The sequence below is a fragment of the Felis catus genome, chromosome B2 (assembly GCF_018350175.1).
Source record: "Felis catus isolate Fca126 chromosome B2, F.catus_Fca126_mat1.0, whole genome shotgun sequence".
NCBI classification, from domain to species: domain Eukaryota; kingdom Metazoa; phylum Chordata; class Mammalia; order Carnivora; family Felidae; genus Felis; species Felis catus.
Genome location: NC_058372.1, coordinates 62,104,186 through 62,124,434, shown reverse-complemented (window position 1 = coordinate 62,124,434; position 20,249 = coordinate 62,104,186). Strand labels below are relative to the sequence as shown.

The 20,249-nt window shown below is 35.7% G+C and overlaps 1 protein-coding gene across 4 annotated transcripts in view; it reads right to left on the bottom strand.

The window, feature by feature from the left end:
* ADGRB3 (adhesion G protein-coupled receptor B3) overlaps nt 1-20,249 on the bottom strand; it is a 728,500-nt gene that overhangs the window by 375,619 nt on the left and 332,632 nt on the right. For all 4 annotated transcript variants that reach the window (XM_011282405.4, XM_011282404.4, XM_006931831.5 and 1 more), the window contains 2 exons: nt 15,199-15,300; nt 14,726-14,832 (listed from right to left, as the gene is read on the bottom strand). In XM_011282405.4, the coding sequence (XP_011280707.1) occupies nt 14,726-14,832; nt 15,199-15,300 (209 nt within the window). The remainder of the gene's footprint in view (nt 1-14,725; nt 14,833-15,198; nt 15,301-20,249) is intronic.

Here is a 20,249-nt window from a genome sequence, read left to right as displayed (position 1 = left end):
ATCATACCACCAGCTCTCACAATTGGCACTAATTAGTATCCTTCCTGGCATTGTCAGTGAAAAGCACCCAGCACATAATACCTTGTAATATTTGTATACGTGAGTGTAGACTGTTGGTAGCATTTATAAAGCGTATAAAGAATGTTCAGATAAGGCAGATTTCCATTCAGAACATATTTAGTTGAAAAACAATTCCAAGTTCTTGATCTTCCTTTCACAATACAAGTGTACTGTGGAAGTGTCTCTCCTTACCTTCTGCCGCCTCTTTTGCTATTTCTAGATTAACCAATCCATGTTTATCTGCTGGACTGTTTTTCTCTTTCCTGGATCATGAAGCAGTAGAGTTCAGATTGGGTTTGCTCACCTTACTTGTTCTGTATTTAAAATTGTCCTTTATTTGCACTCCACCTCCTCTTTTGTTTTTATCTCTATGATTTTATGACTGAACACTATGGTTATCTCTATGATTCTGGATTCCATCCAATCCTCCTCAATCTTTTCCTCTCTCAAAAATATAGCCTGACATAGCATACCTTATTTAAATACTGCTACTTTCCTTTCAATTACATCTTCTTTGTGTTTCTCTTCAAAATCAAAATCAGAAGTCTCAAATCTGACTTGAAACGCACAACTCTTTGAGTTACACGTTAAACTCAACAATTACCTACTAAGCATTGTCTCTGGAAATCTTACTAGTATATTAAGTTTAAAGAATAGCTGGAGTCATAAAACCTGGATTTAAATTGTGGTTCTACCATTTACTACATAAGTCAGTGAACAAATTATTTGTCACTTCCTGAGGATTATTGGATTTGTCTGTGAAAAGAAGCAAATGTCATTACATGGTTGTTATGATGGATTAATACAAAGATAGAGTATAAAAGTAGATAGTCAGGGACTGCTATCCCTTCTTATCTTCCCATCTTCAATTTCTAAGTCCTCTAAATACTAGCTATGTATTGTTTCTCATATCCATCCTTTTTTTAAAAAAAATTTTAGTGTTTATTTTTGAGACAGAGAGAGACAGAGTATGAACAGGGGAGGGGCAGAGAGAGAGAGAGGGAGACAAAGAACCCGAAGCAGGCTCCAGACTCTGAACTGTCAGCACAGAGCCCGACGTGGGGCTCCAACTCATGAACCAGGAGATCGTGACCTCAGACAAAGTTGGAAGCTTAACCAACTGAGCCATCCAGGCGTCCCTCATATCCATCCTTTTTACCTATAGGCAAGAGATTCATGCTGGTCCAGATCTTCAGTACTTCCCATCACACTCATTACGATAGTCTCCCAACTTATATCACTCAGTCTCCCCATGCTAACCTATCCTACTTTCTCATCTTGAACATGTCACTTCTCTGCTCAAAACACAAACAAAATCAAATACATTCAACACTGTTCGACTTCCAAGGCCATCCAAACCCTAACCTATAATTCTAATATTTTATCTCTTTATCTTATTGTATCCATCCCAACACTATTCTCCCATTATTTCTATTGTTAGTGATTTTTTCAGTCTTAATATTTCATTTCTATTGGTGCTTAGTAATTTAATCCACTTTGCTTTTGGATTCCTCAAATTACTATTTATTATTATTATTATTATTAATGATTTTTTAAACTAGTAATACTTTTTAACCAGTCTATTTATTCACAATTGCTTCTTAACCATTGTTTCTTGAATTAGCCTCTTCAGAGTGTATTTTCCTTGTTTTCTAATCTTTACATGAGTATTTTGGTAGGGTTCTGTGAATGGTAATTCAATCTTAGTCTTAATTTTTTTAAAGTTATATTCACTTTCAATAGATCTTTTAGATAAGGATGTTTTGATTTTCCCCATAGCATTTTCATAATGTGATTTTAGTGCCCTATTTGTTGCAAGTGCAAAGTCTCTTGTCATTTAAATAACTGATCTTTTGTAAATTACCACTATTTTTGTGTGCTGATCTTTTGTAAATTACCACTATTTTTGTGTGTGTGCTAGCTTTAAATTTTTTCTTTTTGTCTTAGTATAATGCAGATTATATTTATTTGGATTTGCTTTTATTTATTCATGACTTTTTTCAATCTGAGTATCTTATCAGCCTTCAACTTTAAACAAATTTTATAAGCTAACTCATAGAATGCCGCCTCTCCCATAACTTTTTGTGTTTTCATTCTGGAATTCATTTCTATTACATTATATACATTTCTATTAAGTGCACACTAAACTTTCTCATTCTATCATTTATTTTTCTAAGTTCTCTTTTATATTTTTCATTTATCTGTTTTGGCTTCTGAGTGACCTTTTTCTGTCTAAATTCCAGATTACTAATCCCTTCTTCAATTGTGTCTAGTTGGCTATTTAGTCTCTTCTGTAATTTTAATGACAATATTTTCCACTTATAGAAGTTCTATTTAATCTTTTTCATTTTCTTCCATTCCTTAACTGTGTTTTCTGTTCTTTTTTTTTAAATCTCTTAAATTAGTTTAAACAAAGTTATCTGTTCTTCTATATTTTCTACTATTTTTACTTCTTTACTTTCATTGCTAATGGTCCTGATTTGCTGATTCTCCCAGTGATATTTCTCATTATTGTCAACTCATATTCAGTGAGACGCATTTATTGTTTGGGAGCCCAACTTGCTTGTTTGTGAAAGAGTTGTTACAAACTAGTTTTGAGTATGTTTCTTTTAGGGTGGTGGTCTGAGGCAATTCAATGATGCTGAACCATTTTATGCTAATTTTCATATTAATTCCTTCTGTTTATAGCTCAGACTAGAAATTTCAGTTTGTGAAAAGTGATTTGTTTCCTCTTACTTCTAAAACCTTGTATAAACTAAATATTTCTTAGACACATCCTAGACCTACAGTTTTTCTAGTCTGTGAGGCCAGAGCAGTCAAAATAGTGCCAGGTCACTGCAAGGGGATAGGTATAGCATCACTGCTTGTGTGCAGGGGGTTGTATCAGTATCTCCAAGAGGGCTTTAGAATCTTAGCCTCCAGCACCTGGGACTCACATATAATCTGAAATACTTATAGGTCATTGAATCATCAACTCTCCTGTAGAGCTCTAGTTTGACTTTTCTTTTCTAAACTTCTGGTATCTAAGGATTTCCCCATCTTTCTTTTGAGCCCAGATACAATGCAGTATTTGCAAATACATTCTTGCTTATAGTTTATACAGAACTCAGTACGATCTATGAAGTGTTAGTTTGGTCTTCCTACTGTTCCACTAGTGCTGCAGGTTCCTAACACTAATGAGACTGAACTACTCACCATTTCTAAAAGAAAGTCCATGGATCCTGCCTTTGCTCCCTGACTCAGGCTCTTCTATAACTTCAAATGTTCTCCCCAAATCCTTTTGTAAAATTGTGATTTTTTCCTTTCTCCTTCCTGAATTCTTTTCAGATAACTGCAATCATGATATGATCTCTGCTTTCAAGCCTCGTAGAAGTAATCTTGCTCTATCATATAATATTAGTGTTTATGTTCTTATCTATTATACCAGACCATAAACACCTAAAGGGCTTGCAGTTTCTTATTCATCTATGTGTCCCCTGTAATTTCTTGCTTATTGCCTGGCACACAAAGGTAACTTCTCAAAGGGCGTGCTAAATTAAATTGAAATTACAGGAGGATTTTCCCTTTTTTAACTATCAACTTCATTGGTTGACAAGGTAAAAACATGGCAGTTCTGATTATTCAATACAATGGAATATGTAATAATGGGGAACTTCTACATTTCCTGACATAATTATCTTTTAAAAGATATCCAATTAATATAAATAGGCAAAAGATTTCAGAAGTTTTAAATATCTATAGTTATAGTTATATAACTACTACCTCTTAAAACAGAATAACAACAATTGCAACAGTGATAAAGCATTTATTGAAAGACTATTATATGGCAAGCATGGGACAAAGTGTTTTTGTGTGAATTACCTCCTTTGAGTTTTAAAATGTTGGAGTGCCATAATTATTCAAATTTTACGGATAAAAGACTATTGACTTAGCGTAGTGAACTGCATCCCCAGGATTGTTTGGCTCTTGAATTGTACTGAGATTTAAGCTCAGGAAGTAGATTTCAGAGTTCCTACTCTTAACTACTACATGCTTAACTCAGGTTTTATATGTGCTTTTGTTAGAAACTGTCAAAATACTTAAATATTTAAAAATCATTCTCAACCATGTTTAAGGAGACACTAAATCTTTTTCACATGAAAAAGAATATGAGAAGGAAGAGACTTGAAGCAACTTGCCAGACTGTTGAGGTACTGCCAGTTATTTGAGTAGTGGTCATTATTTTGGAATGTACTGTGTAAATGTTCCTAAAGTCATTTACCAATATCTATAAAAGGTTTTGTAAGTAGTGCTATACAAGTGGAGGGAAAAAGTCCACCATGGATAAGTCAAGGATTCTATTTCCCTTGGCCTATATTTTCTAATTCTCTTAATTTTGTCACTGAAGTAGTTCAGAAAGGTTTATAATTTTAATGTTTCCTTTAAAAAATATAATTATTAGTAATTTACTCTGCTCACACTGCAGCACTCTATGAGGATCTTTGCTCCAAAGGGCAAGTCTTAAAAGTTTCTGTGTCATTCACATTTAATACTGTTGACAAGATCGACAGTGAAAGGAAAAAAAAACACTGAAGTCCAAAAATAATTGCTTTTTATAGTTCTTGTTCTTTATATAGACAGATATCATGAGGGTCATGTTTTAAAGAGTAGGTGTGTTTCTGAAATAACCTTATTCTTTTCACTTTATGCCTCCTACTGCCAGCCACAGTTGTCTCTATTGTGTGAATCTTAAAAAAAGATTTATCGTAGTCACTTTGTGCAAATGACACACTTTAAACATCATATATTTATATATTATTTTCAGCATCAACTCCTACAGTCCATCTGTAAGTTACATTAAAGGTTCTCACAGCTCTAAGTGGCTTCAATTAAAAGATAATTATATGAGAAACTTCTTTTCATAAAACAATAATCTAAATATATGTCTTTGTTTCAGTTCATAACTATCATTTTCTAAGACCAAAGTCATTCATTAGACGATGATATTAAATTATTTATAGATCTATCTCATGAAAAAGAGATCATCCTGTACGGAAAAGAAAGCACACCTTTTGTTCTACTATACCAATGGTTCTTAATTTTCCCTAGACTTAATATAAAAAGCTTAATATAAAAACACAAGCCAGAGTTGTCCTATGGCTAGGAGTTCAAATTTGAAAAGAAGCCTCCTGCCTAAATTATAATATATAATTACATAATTATATGTAACTAAATATATAATATATAATTACATAATATGTGTGTGTGTGTGTGTGTGTGTGTGTTGCACAGAAGCTGGGATGAAAATACTTTGGCCAAAGGGTATTTGGTATCCCAATTTCTTGCTTTAGGAATTCCTGAAATGAGAGACAGGATGCCATGAATTTCAGGATTCCAATTTACTGTTATTAGAATAAACTAAATCATGAAGAAAACTGATGAAGAAAAGTGAGTTAGGTATACACTATGCTAACTTGTAAATTTCTAAAATAAGAATGAGAGCATAGTAAATTTACCTAACAGTAAAAACAAAACAAAACTAGAATTAGCTTTAATTGCAGAGTTTTTGGCTAGACTTAGTCAAAAGTACAGTTCCTGAGCAAGAGACATGGGTAGATTGGATTTCTTAACAACAAATCTAGAAATTCTTATTAATATTCTGAGCTAGGGGACAGAACTAGATAGAGCATGTTCTACGAATTCAAAGCAGAGAATAATCAACAGACTGGGACCAAAATTTTTCAGGAACCTCTTCAATGAGAGACAGAGCATTACCTAACCTAATATTTCTCTATGGCTTTTTCAATTATATTTCCATCACTTAAATCTCCTAATCCTTGTAATATTGCATCAGTCAGAATGGGATATGTTATGCTGTGACAACAAACAACTTTAAAATATTAGTGCCTAAAAACAGCAAAAAATTATTTCTCACTCACACCACATATGCAACACAGGAACCAGGAAGGCTGTATTCATCATAGTCATTGAGGGTCTTGGGGTGGTGGAGGTTGAAAGATTTTGCATTGGCAATGACATTCTCAGGCCTGACATGACAAAGACCCCTTCCATACACAACCAATTGATGTATTCTAGTCACAGTTCACACCTAAGTTCAAGGGGTGAAGTAACACAATCCTCCCATGTGCCCAGAAAAGGAAAATTAGGTATCACCTGATATGGTTATGCCTTGTGATGCTATGGAACTGGCTAGCAATCATTTAATTTCTTTGTAGTCACCCACCAAAACATTACTTTCTTACATTTTACATTTTTTACATCATTTTCCATTTAACTTCTTTGCATTCTTCTGCCACTGTGCTCCTTAAACTTTGATGCACATATGAATCACAGAGGGAACTTTTCAAAATGCAGATTCTGATTAACTTGGTCTGGAATGGGGTTTCAGATTCTACACTTCTAACAAGTGCCCAGGTGCTGCTGATACTTTTGGTCTTCAGAAGACATTTTGGCTCTACCAAATGCCTTCTCTGCACCTGCATCCAAGTAGCTCAACTGTGTTGAAGAAACATCACAACTAAACTGACTAGCTAGCTGTACTCTAAGTTCTTTATTTCAAACCTTAGTACAGGACAACCTTTGGCAACCCCTAAACACACCTGCCTCAAACTATTCTCTATTGTCCTGCCTTCCTCATTTCAGAAAATGACTTTACCATCACCCAAATCTGCTCATTCAGCCTTAATGAAGGATGACATCATCTCTCATCTGGATTACTACAGCGAGCTTGACAGCTTCCAATCCTGCTACCCTATAGTCTGCTCTCCATAGAACACCATATAACACTCTTCAATTATATTGAGTCACATCACTCCTTACTGTCAATGGCTTCCCATTGCATTTAGAATAAAAGCCAAACTCCAAGCAAAGGTCTTTAAGGCACAGAATTATTTTTCCCTATCGACTTCTCCAACTTTATCTAATGACATTCTGTTATTGCTCACTACCTCTGCCCACTAGATCATCTTTCACTTCCTTAAAGACTTCAAAGTTTTTCTAGATGCTAGTCCCTCAAATGGAGTGTACTCTTATTCTCTGGGACACTCATTCTCTCAAGTCTTTAATGCCTAGATTCACCTCATTTTTCAGGCCACAGCTATTTAAAGCTATTAAAATCATTTCCTCATGGAGACCTCTCTGACTTTTTTATCTAAAGCAGTCCCCAAACTTTATTTCCTATGTTGGTACTTTGTTAATTTCCTTCAACATACCACAATTTGTAATTATCTTATATCTTTTCCTGTCTACTTTACTTGTATTTGTGTATGTCACATTCAAGATGTATCCTCAGGTCCCTGCACTCTGTTGCATATAGTTAAAGGTCAGAAGATATTTGTAGAGTAAGTTAATGGGTAGTTGAATTGATAGATGAATGACTGAATAATAGAGTACACTTTCCTTTATAAGATTTTTCATTTGACAGTAGCCTAATTATATATAAAGTACATTCTACTAAATCATCCTATGATGAAGTTTCAAGTCAGTGAATTTCCATGGCCAAAACTGACCCTAACATTTCTTCTCCAAGTCACACTAAATCCATAATCTGGGAGAATCTTAAAAGCCTCCTTGGCTTTTATAGTTATAATCAGTAATATCTTGTGAGTTTTAAAAAAATGAAGTAAAGTGTAACTTGAGAAGTATTTCATTATATACCTGTATAACAGACACCCTTAAATTTCCCTAGGAAACACTGCTATATGTATTTAAGACTTTTTTATAATACAATTGAAATGTATTTGTTTAGTATAGTAATTCCTCTAAAGCTAATGCTTTTGCCACTAAAACTAGAAAAATCCACACAAATTACAAAAATCATACTCTTTAGAGCATCAGAGAGCTATGGATAAAATAACTAAATTTCCAGAAAAAGGAGATCCTTTCTATGGTACCCAACAATTTTAGTCATTTGAAGGGGGGCAGGCAAGAAGTGAAGGGCAGGTATAATCCTGGAAGAAGACTTCTAGTGACGAAAGAGAAACTAATGTTTTTCAGTTGCCCAGGGCTAGAGAAGTGTACTGGAAAACTGATGGTCCCTAAAAACCTTACTAGAATTTTTCTTCATGAGACATTGGCTGAAGTTTTGAAATATGTAGGAAGCTGAGAAATTAAGATGAAAACTTCTAAAATGCAGAGTGAAATTTTCTGCATCCTTGTAAGTATGTATTTAGAAACAAATTTGAAGTTGCTTGGACAGAAATCTGGAACACTGAGCTGGTACCTTTGAAGGAAATAACTGAATCTTCTACAGTTTCTAAGGGTTGATGGGATAGGCAAAATAGGATCTTTATCCAAAGCCTTTAAGACACACAGTGGAGGAAGGAGGACTAAGCAGAGATAGTTTTACTAAAACAGCAAATCATCCTTAACCCAGCTCAAATCTTGATTGCACTGAATTATCAGCTCCTCACTGTATTTGAATTAATAGAAAAGGGGGAATGCTTTTTGGTGGACATCAACATTGTCTAAAGCCCCTATATGTGTTTTACACAATGTCTGATATGTAACAAAAAATTAGTAGATATGCCAGATGATGTGACTGATAAAATAAGTCCATTCACAGATTCTCCAAATATTAGATTTCACTGATAAGTAATTTAAAATGACTGTGGTTGGGGCGCCTGGGTGGCGCAGTCGGTTAAGCGTCCGACTTCAGCCAGGTCACGATCTCGCGGTCCGTGAGTTCGAGCCCCGCGTCGGGCTCTGGGCTGATGGCTCGGAGCCTGGAGCCTGTTTCCGATTCTGTGTCTCCCTCTCTCTCTGCCCTTCCCCCGTTCATGCTCTGTCTCTCTCTGTCCCAAAAATAAATAAACGTTAAAATGACTGTGGTTAAAGTGTTTAAGACAACAGAGGAGAAAAAAAGGACAAAATAGACTTTGATGGAAAATTCTAAAAGACTTGAAATATTAAAAAACAAGACAGAACAAAGAAACAAACAAAGACAATTTAAAAAATATATATTCTAATCCAGAAGTTAGTGAATTCTCGCCTGTGGGCCAAATCCAGCCCACTGCCCAGTTTCATATAAAGTTTTACTGGAACATTGTCATGTTTACTTACTGTCTATGACTGTTCTTGTGTTAATCATCAGAGTTGAATAGTTAGAACAGATGCCATATGGGATGTAAAGTCTAAGATATTCATTATCTTCTCCTTGGAATATACTGTCAACTTTGAGATATGAATTTCTTAAAACATCAATATTTAGTTAACATATTACTTCTATTTTTTTCCCCCATCAGATCCTTTAGGGTAGATAGCATTCAATAAATGTGAATTATTACCATTTGCTGAACACTCAGTGAACTCATAATTTTATTCAGGACCACCTGTTAAATACTGCAAAATTACGAGGTTGAACTCAGATCCTGAGTTCTCTCTGCCTTTGTCCCTCTTGGTCTCTTTCCCTCTCTGACTCTACCCTTTCCCCTCAAGTTTCCCCTAAAGAAAGATATGTCTATTTTTATCTCTCTGTCTTAATACACCACCTATAAAAGTAGACAAAAACAGGAGAAACAAAGTCTTAATATCAGGATTCAAACTCCCTGACAGCCCTTTCCACAGTCAACTTTTCAATGACTTAGATTATTAATCTTACTTCCATATTTGTTTTTTTTCAAATTTTTTAATATTTATTAATTTTTGATAAAGAGAGAAAGAGAGAGAGAGAGAGAGAGAGAGCGAGCAGGAGAGGAGCAGAGAGAGGGAAACACAGAATCCAAAGCAGGCTCCAGGCTCTGAGCTGTCAGCACAGAGCCCGACGTGGGGCTTGAACTCCCAAACTGTGAAATCATGACTTGAGCTGAAGTCAGCTGCTTAACAGGCTGAGCCACCCAGGTACTCCTATTTGTGTGTTAAATGAAGGTTTGAAAAATAGAAACAGAGGTGTTAAGGTACAATGACTTAAAAGGTAACATTTATACCCAATTCTACATATGTCCATATGGATGGACTTCTATTAGAGTAATATCTATCTTTGATCTTTTTCAATCCCATCACTCACTCCTCTCCAGGGAAAGAGTAATGACATATACTGGATGAATTTAAGAAAAGGCATTGGTATGCGTGGTTCAAATTTTGCTTTAGAACTCTCTACATGCAGAGAGTATATATCCTACTAGTTCTGTCACTTCAAGCATAGGAGTGTGTGTGTGTGTGCGTGCCTGTGTGAGCATGTATTTGTATGTGTGTAAAAGAGACAGAGGGAGGGAGAGAATTAAAAAGAGAGAGATGACTAGGGAGGAAGAAGTTGTCTGTGATTGCCCAGGTGCACTAGATACAGGGTGATCTATTTCATACAGGGAGAGGCTGGCCCTCTTTGCCCACAATATTCATCCTTCTTTCTGAAAGAGCTTTATGAGTAACAAGAAAATGTTTTCTCAATTTGCCTGACTCCTGTGACCATTTCTCAACAGGTTGTAAAATTATTTCTACTTTTTTTTGGTACAAAATTCAGAAAATATCCCAGAATATGAATGGAAATATTAACAAGTGAGAAAATATCAAAATTTCAAGAATCCTACTACACTTTATTCTTCTCTCCTCAATTTTTAAAAATTGTGTGCATTTGTTTGTGGTTTGTATTTTAATAAATAACAGTTGGATCATGTTTAATTTTAGAGCTTATAAGGTTTCAAACAAATTCATGACTATTAGCTTATTGAAATTCTGCAATGGCCAAATAATTTCATAAAATAATGTCATCAATCACTCCACATTTCTAGATATTTTGGGGCTAGGAAAATTGCACATGAGGGATAATACTTATTAATTTCATGTGGTTAAAATTCATGAACATTAAGCCTGGTGTATCACCTGAGAACCTTCCAGCTGCCAGTATGCTCCCACTGATTAGAAAAGTGGCAGAGACATTCTTTATAAGTGTCTATGGAATATCTAATATAAGCTTAGTATATGCTAGTGTATGCTTAGTACTGTGTTAGTCACTAGAGAAACAAAGATAAAAAAAAACTCACATGGCCTCTGTCCTCAAAGAGTTCAAACTAAATGTTCAACGTGATGGATTAGTGATTTTATATATCAAACTGTTTAACCAACCCATTCTGTCTACCTCCACTGGCTTATAATTATGAGAGTTCATAGAAAAAACTCATCTAATGTTTATTAATGGTAAAAAGTCATTACAAACTTGGCTTATCACTGTAATTTTGCAAAATGGGTATTTAAAATATTGTAATCTATGTGGGTATGTACATGTATTGTAATCCATATGTAAAAGAGTTGGAAAACGGAGATCTACCTATTTAAAATAATTCTCCATAGTAGGTAACAATTAACATTTTAATGAGCTTTCCGATTATAGAGGGGACAAAGAATGAAATCCTTCAAAGAAAACAGAACAATTACATTGTGAAATAATAAATTCTACTAAAGGAGAAGATGCAGAGTCTTCAAAGTGATTTTAGAATCTGTGGGAATCAGAACTGTTCTATATCACAAGTACTATGTAGCTTTGCTACTCAGACAAAGCACGGGAAGCAATAGGAATAAGAGTATGAAGGGAAGTTGGTTTCATTTCCACCTCCAATTGACTTTTTAGAGTACACATGATGAATTTGATGGGTTAGGTAAGCATTATTTAAGGCACAGATTGGTCCTATACTTCACTAAACATGTAAAGGAAAAGATCATGATCTGTAGGCAAATACTAGATGTGTGTATATATATGCATGTGTAAGTGTGCATATATTTTTGTATAGGTATATAAACATAATTCATGTGCAAAAATCCATGTGACATCAATTTTATACTCCCATCCCTCTATTAATCTATCTACCTATCTATTCCTCCATCTGTATAATTTTTCCACATGTGTAGTTCACATTAATAATAGGTTGAGTTCTAAAATTTTACTTTTTTTTTAAACAAATTTTTTTTTAATGTTCTTTATGTTTGAGAGACAGAGTGTGAGCAGGAGAGGGACAGAGAGAGGGAGACACAGAATCTGAAGCAGGCTCCAGGCTCTGAGCTGTTTGCACAGAGCCCGATGCCGGGCTCGAACTCACAGATTGTGAGATCATGACCTGAGCCTAACTCAGACACTTAACCCAGGTGCCCCTTAAAATTTTACTCTTATTGAGATAATATTTTAACTCAATGTATATTCTGTACATGTAGATATTAATACCTCATGGTTACAAAGTTCTTTTACAATTCATAAGATTTAATATGTATAGTATGTCTTCTGCTCTCCCTTGAAACTTCCAGAGATGTTAAAATGATGCTACCAACTTCTTTTTGCAAAGCCAAGATTTGAGATTACATGACTTTTCCAAAAACACACCACCCAAAAATTATGTCTTCAGTACCAGAATCTAAGGGCAGATGATTTCAAATCAAAAGCTCAGGAGGTGGCATGGCCTCCAGAAAAGAGGTTAAGCTTTGGAACAACTGTAGCTGGACACAACTTTCACTCTTTGCCTCGTAAAACTGGATTGTTCCCTTGTAGATTTTCAGTACTTTGTATGCAAACCGAGGCAGGGATATTCACCTTGCAGATTCTTGTGAGCACTGGAGTTGGTTTATCAAAGTGTCCAGGCTGAGTGTCTGGTACTTTGTAGGAGCTGAGTACACTGAGATTGCTTTTTATTCTATAATATCACGCATCTGATTTATGTATGCAAGTCAACCAAGGCATATACAACTGGTTGTGAAATTATTGACTGAATGATTTCTATGGAATTCACAGTTCAAGATCAATTCTTGTATTTCACACAGTGTTTCTGTTTCTCTCCATTATCAGATGAAATACAAACTCATTAAATATTAGTATACAAAACACTGAATTTAGGAAGTAAAAATTTTCTGCAAAAAAGTGATATTACTTATTAACAAATTCATAAGGATTGACTTATGATTTTTTTAATCCCTGCAATTACTCCCATTCATTATTATGGATTAACAAGAATTGAATGTGGATATTATTAAGATTAAGTAAAAAAAATCAAATGTCTAAAATTAGGGAAAAATAAAATTCATTAAAATTAAATTCATAAGGAAATTTTTGGTTAATCTTTTTTTAAATGTTTACTTATTTATTTTTGAGAGAGAGAGAGAGAGAGAGTAAGCAGGGAAGGGGGTAGTGGGCAGAGAGAGCGGGAAAGAGAATCCCAGATAGGGTCTGCACTGTCAGCACACAGTCGGATGCGGGGTTCAGTCCCACAAACTGTGAGATCATGAGCTGAACTGAAATATATATTTTTAAATCTAGGCATTTGTATGTAACCAGCATATATTGACATGTATGTCAGTACTTGTGTGTAACTCCCCTATCTATATCTATAGATATGACAGGAATAGATAGATAGATAGATAGATAGATAGATAGATAAACAGATAACAGGAATAAGGCTCTGATGATGATGGTAAACAATCATCAATTCAATTACTACTACCGATTTGGTAAGTAAACATATTAGTATTTCGTTTTCAGATTTTTTAAATATGATTTTTGTTTGTTTTTTTGAGAACTAAACACATTCACTTCATCAACAGGAGTTATTATTGCATGAACCGAATTTCCATCCACAAGCAAGAATCTTCTTTAGATTTTTTTAAAAAGAATTATGCATAGTTTTGAGTGACAGTAAAAAAAAAATGAAAGAAAACATAAGCACAACAAAACTTGAAAGTTCTTAACTAAATATCATCCCTGTCAATGTCCAACTTTCCAGCTGGCTCATGATCATATTTGTTCTTTTTTTTTTTTTTTTTAATTTTTTTTTTCAACATTTATTTATTTTTGGGACAGAGAGAGACAGAGCATGAACGGGGGAGGGGCAGAGAGAGAGGGAGACACAGAATCGGAAACAGGCTCCAGGCTCTGAGCCATCAGCCCAGAGCCCGACGCGGGGCTCGAACCCACGGACCGCGAGATCGTGACCTGGCTGAAGTCGGACGCTTAACCGACTGCGCCACCCAGGCGCTCCGATCATATTTGTTCTACACTCCACAATGTTTATTCATTGATAGAGTTCCTCTTGATTGTCAGGATGAAATGACAACAGTCTCCAATAATGACAATGACTTGCACTTCTAAAACACCAAGCAAAATTTAACTGTGCTCAAAATATTCATACATCATAGTTTGTGAGAAATTCGGTGATGTGTGGGAACAGAGGGGCAATTTTTGAAAAATTTGGTCCACTTAATCTTTTGCAAGTAATTAATTTTCTCTGGTGCAGTAACACTATCATTTTTTCAATGTCTTACTGTCAAAATGCAGTGAGAAATTTGATACCTAAATGAACAGCTTATCATTTCCCGACTACTAAGAAATATAATTTAGAAATAAACAGTATTTTGCAATGTCTTAGATATGATTTAACACAGACTTGTGCTAATTTTAACATACAGTTTAATTCTTCCAGGTGAAACTGAATAACGAATTTTGTTCAGGCCTTGTCCCCATTAGACAAGGAATTCCTTCATGTAAATAGCAGGATCCCCAAAAACCCAAACCCTAGGAACAAAACAGTTTAGCAGTGACTTATAAAAATGAGCTTTCTGTCACATCACTTTTTCCTTCAGGCATTTTTTCAGAGATTTTGGCTGATTTGATTATAAAGCAGAAGGTTAAATTCTCACACAGTGATCATTAGGAAAAAATAAACAGAGCAAGTACTAAAGCTGGCTTTGCACCTACTGAATGCTGCAAGTGTCTGTACTCATTGGATATGCATCTTGCAAAGCTCGGCTGTTCCCAGAAGGCCACTCCATGAAGACTGAGAGAGCAGCGTCTGCTAGTGGTGCCTGTGCGTCACAAAGAACAGAGAGAAGCTTTATAACAGAGATGCTAGAAGGCATCACATAATTGGGAGGCAGGCTGAAGAATTGGGTTTGTACATTCTCTTGCTTAGAAAACATGCATATGAAAATGTTACGCTGATTATCTTTAAAGTGCATGTTAATGCCACTGAGAAACCATTGCACCAGCAATAATTTCTAGGTCTCTTCATTGGCTCCATTTATGAAGCACTTTACTAAGATTGTTTCATTGCTTATTGCACAGATTTATTTATGGATATAGGACAAAAGCATGACTTCATACGCAAACATAGCATGCTGTTCTTAGAGGGCAATCATCATTTGGATTTGGGTGGGTCATTCGTACTTTACCTGTGGCATTCAGTGGGCACTGATTGAATGCCAAGTCGCCTGCCGGGGTCCTTTTCCACACCATCGACATCAGGTAATCCTCTGGGCATATTTCATAAGGTGCTGCAATTTAAAACAGACGGAACTAAATGCCAGCAGTGTTTATTTTTCTAAATATTGGCGATAAACAGTCCTCAAATGCACCTCTCTATCTGCAGAGTTCTTTCATTTTCCTTAAAGTATATCATTTACTGAAATGTTAGCAGTGTCTTCATAAAGAAAAAAAACCACCAGGTTTCATTTCATTATCTACAAAATCTTCACAAAAATGTGCTTTCTTTTGAAGGTGCTTACTGTTCAGACTTTTTTTTAAAGTCGTTTGAATTTGCTTATAAATTGAACATTACATTCAAACACATAAATCAAAAATCTTTCCAATATTCATGATGTTTTGAAATGTTGTGAAATAAAATGATTTCCAATAAACTGAAAGCCATATTAGAATTACTAACTCTAAGTGTTAAGAGGAAATAAACATACAGGGCAAAAATATATAACTTTTTATTCTTCATACAAGGGCAATAATGTCAATCATACTACATCATGTAAAAATAAACTGATTTGATCTTTTGGCCTTATAATTTTCAAAAACTCAATTGAATCACTGAGATGAGAAACTCAAAAGGTATTTCAAGAATAACAGATGTATACCAGAAATAACTTAATAGAAAGCCAAAGGATTTGTGAAGTCTATCTGTACTGTGTTTTGTATTAAACCTCACACCGTGCTCTTAAAAAGAACATACTAGTCCTTTCTCTAGACACACCTACTATTGTGCTTTTCACACAGCACTGCCATTTATATTATATTTTCACATATTTGTGTTCACTGTTTTCCTGAGATCTTGTTGTCTTCTCATCTCTGTATCTTGTACCTAATAATTTGGCACACAGAAGTCGCTCCAAATTGAATACATAAATGAATCAATATATGATTATATAAATACCTTTAATAAATAAATAAGGACCACAAATAATAAGTACCTAATATATTCATGAGTGTCACTTCCTGGGAGAAATGTCTTCCTTTGAGGACAATATACTATTTAATCCATGCTAATCATAATCTACTGATCCCGATTCTACTTCAGAATTTATGAGCTTATTAGGATACATTATAATTATTAGTGGGGAAGAATACAATTAGAGACTTTTTGATCTTGAAACAATGCTTTCTTTATCTGGGGTAGCAGGGCCAGAAACTTCTGCTCTTCCTGGGGTGGGGATTGGACAAAATGGACAAAGTGGTTCCCAGCTTGCTAACCTCCATGATCAGTGTGGAAGTGGGTGGTTGCATGTGCTTGGCTGGTGGTAATGGCTGCTTCCCTTAATTTATTTTTCTGTTACTTCTATTCTTGCAGTATTGGAGGAGGGAGCCCTTGTAGGGGGCTGTCCCTATTTCCACCTGAGTTATACCATGTTTTTGTGACATTTTTAAAAAAATTTATTATTTTATGTTTTTGATTTATGGTGACTCCACCTGTATTCATCACCACCACTCCCAAGCCCGACTCTGGCAAATCCTGTTCTTGGATCCTAGGAAAGGGCCAGGCTAGCCTCAGCCCCCCTGCCTCCAGTGGAGCTGGAGGGAACAATTTCAGGAGTGTGGAGTGACGGACTGGTGGACAGGCTAACATTGGTGCCTGCAGAGTCTCACAGGCAGCCACAGAAGGGTTTAACAAAAGATCATGATTCAATTTTTAATTTTAAGAAGATCAGTTTGCTTTCCCTGGGTAAAAGAGATGGGAGAGCAGTAGGTGGGACAAGACAACTGAAGAGGCTAACGCAGTGCTTCAGCACTGAAGTGACAGCTTTAGGTAGGATGTTTGGACTAAAGATGAAGAAAAGGTGGATACAAGATAAATTTAGAAAGTAGTATACAAAATGATGGGGGAATGAGGGACTAAGGAGTTAAGGATGATGCCTGCTTTCTGAGCTAAAGAACTGGATATTAAGTGGAACTATTTATTCCCTAGTATCTTCTACCTTTAATCCAATTTTCATGCCACATTAACAAAGTAATCTCCAAAATGAAGCTTAATCCCATAACTTGCTGCTTAAAACCTTTCCATGGTTCTCCAGTACTGACAGGATAAAGATAACTATGCTTTCTGTGATTAAAAAAAAAAAAAAAAAAAACCCTTCTAGCAAGCTCTAAGTTAGCATTTCAGTTATCGTTCATATTTATTCTCCTATGCATCAGCCACACAGAATTAACTGTCATCTTCCAAATATTCTACACCAGGTCACATTCTCCTGTGTTTCTGTAAATGTCAACCAAAACTACTACAGAAATATGAAAAAGAGGAAAATCATAATAAATGTTAAAACTGACAAACTACATCATGCATAGTTTATTACATAACCGAATTCTGTGTAAAACAACTAATCTATTTTTAATAAAGATATAGCAGTAATTAATCTAATAATACCATTACACTTAATTACTATTTTTTGTTCCATCTATACACCCAACTTCTGTTCATTATCTTCCTCATTAACTCTTCATTTGTAACCTTTCATTTTCACTTCACTTGTACTTTTTTTCTGTTTTTCAATGTTTTGAACTCCAATTTTCTTTAGTTCCATTGATGAAATTTGAAATACATTTCATAAAGTGGGGTGCGATAGCATTCAGGCTTTCTTTCTGATTTAATCTTGACACAAACCAATGAAGAAGCAATCTGCACCCTAGACTTCTTCATCCCCCTGTTGTGGTTTCAGAAAGCTTTTCTTTTCTATTGTTTCTTTTCTATTGTTATTCTGCCAAAAATTAGCCTCCTTCCCTTAGCCCTTCCCCCACGGTCTTCTGTGTGGTCAGAAACTCTGGTAATTGCAAGCGTTAACCACTAGATGGCAGGGGTGGGCCAATAGGGTGAAATGTTTACTGGACTCGCAGCTGAAACCGAAGAGGTTCAAAATTAAGGTGGGCAGAAGTAGTAACTGTCAGCTGGGGAATATGGGTCAGCGATTCATTTTTTTTAAAGGTATAATACTTGGGAAAAATAAAATTTCTTCTCTCCCAGGAAATACGACGTTTAGTGATAAAACAAGCCTCAGCTACAAGGCTCTTCAATCCAGCCTCTTACCTCAGCTCACACCCTCTCCACCTTCAGCCCCCCAGCCCCCTCAGCTACACTGTTCCCTTTGATGCTCCCTTCTCCAGTACTCCAGGAAGGCTCCTACCTCAGAGCTTGTACACTTGCCCTTTCTTTCTAGATATCCCTACCTCTGCTCCCCAAATGCCTGCATGGTTTGTGTCTTGTCTTCACTGCCTTTAACCTTTACTGAAATCTTACCTTCTCCGGGATTTCCTAACTCCTCTTAAACACTCTTAAGCATTCCTTTGTTTTACTCTTCCCCCAAAGGCTTGTTCCTTATAACTTCTACGTTTTTTCCCCTAGCTTTCTTATTTTACAGTATTATTATTATTATTGTTTTGTTTGCTTGTTTATTTATTTATTGTCTTCTCCTGCTAGAGTGTGTGCATCATGAAGACAATAATTTTTCTGTTTTTCATCCCCAGGGCACAGAGTACTTACAAATCTCGCAAATGATAGGTAGATACCTATGAACACACACATATATTTTAAGCCAAAATTACCAAATACTTTCAAAAGATCTGTTGTTTCCGTACCTCAGTAGTTAAGATGACAGAAAACGAGGATGATTCTATAAATTACTGAGGACAGTGTGTGTGTGTGTGTGTGTGTGTGTGTGTGTGTAAGTAGACCAGCAGTAAGTAGGAATGTTCATTTACGAAAAGTAAGAGAGGGAGTTAGCTATACGGTTTTCCTAAAAATTAGCCAAACTGGGTTTCCAGGGTGCTGGGTATTGACAAAAGTTGACTTTATAGGGCTGTGTCTGACTTGGTAAGAGTCCATGGGACCCAGTCCAGAATCCCCCAGTGTGTTCTATATATATCCTAACTAGTTCAGAAAGAAGCTGATTAATTTTTTTTTCAACCACAGCCCTCAATTACTAATACTCATTCACTTAAGACAATCGGTATGGTCTACTTCAACCCAACCAAAAAAACCAAAACAAACAAACAAAATCACAGTTATTTTTAAACCTAGAAAGGTCAACAAACTTTGCTTTTCTCCACCATAAATTTATAAATCCTTGGATACACTGTGCTCCTTGTAGATGGAAACACAGTACACAAATAATAAGAAAGGAAGATGACAGATTTGCAAATTTGCAGGATTTTCAGCCTTTTAGTAGTAGTGTCAAATCCCACATCTGCTGTAAATATTCTTTTATAATTAAAAAAATTTAATGTTTTATTGATTTTTGAGACAGAGAGACAGAGCATGAGCAGGGGAGGGGCAGAGAGAGAGGGAGACGCAGATTCCGAAGCAGGCTCCAGCCTCTGAGCTGTCAGCACAGAGCCCAACACGGGGCTCGAACCCACAAAACTGTGAGATCATGACCTAAGCCAAAGTTGGACGCTTAACCACTGAGCCAGGCACTCCTCTTTTTTAATTTTTAAAAAATATTTATATTTGAGTGACAGAGACAGAGTTTGAATGGGGGAGACACAGAGAGAGAGGGAGACAGAATCTGAAGCAGGCTCTAGGCTCTCCGCTGTCAGCACAGAGCCTGATGCAGGGCTTGAACACACAAACCGTGAGATCATGATCTGAGCTGAAGTCAGATTCTAACTGACTGAGTCTCCCAGGTGACCCTGCTTTAAATATTTTCTCAAAGGTGATTTGGCATTCCTTGAAGATGGTATCTTTAAAAAGTTTAGTTCAGAAAATAGGTGTATTTATGGTCATACCAAGAGCAAAACAGCCTAGGTATTAATAAAAATTTATTTTCTTCCATCTTAGGTTTATGAAGCCCCCAGTAGTAGGAAAATTTCTGAACTCTCTTCAGTGCCCATTATGGAATTCATTAATTCTACAGATATTTACTGAACACTCATAATGTCCCAATCCCCTTGTAAAATGCCGCACATAAAAAGAATGAACAAGAATAGTCAGGGTCTCTCAACTCCCAAGATG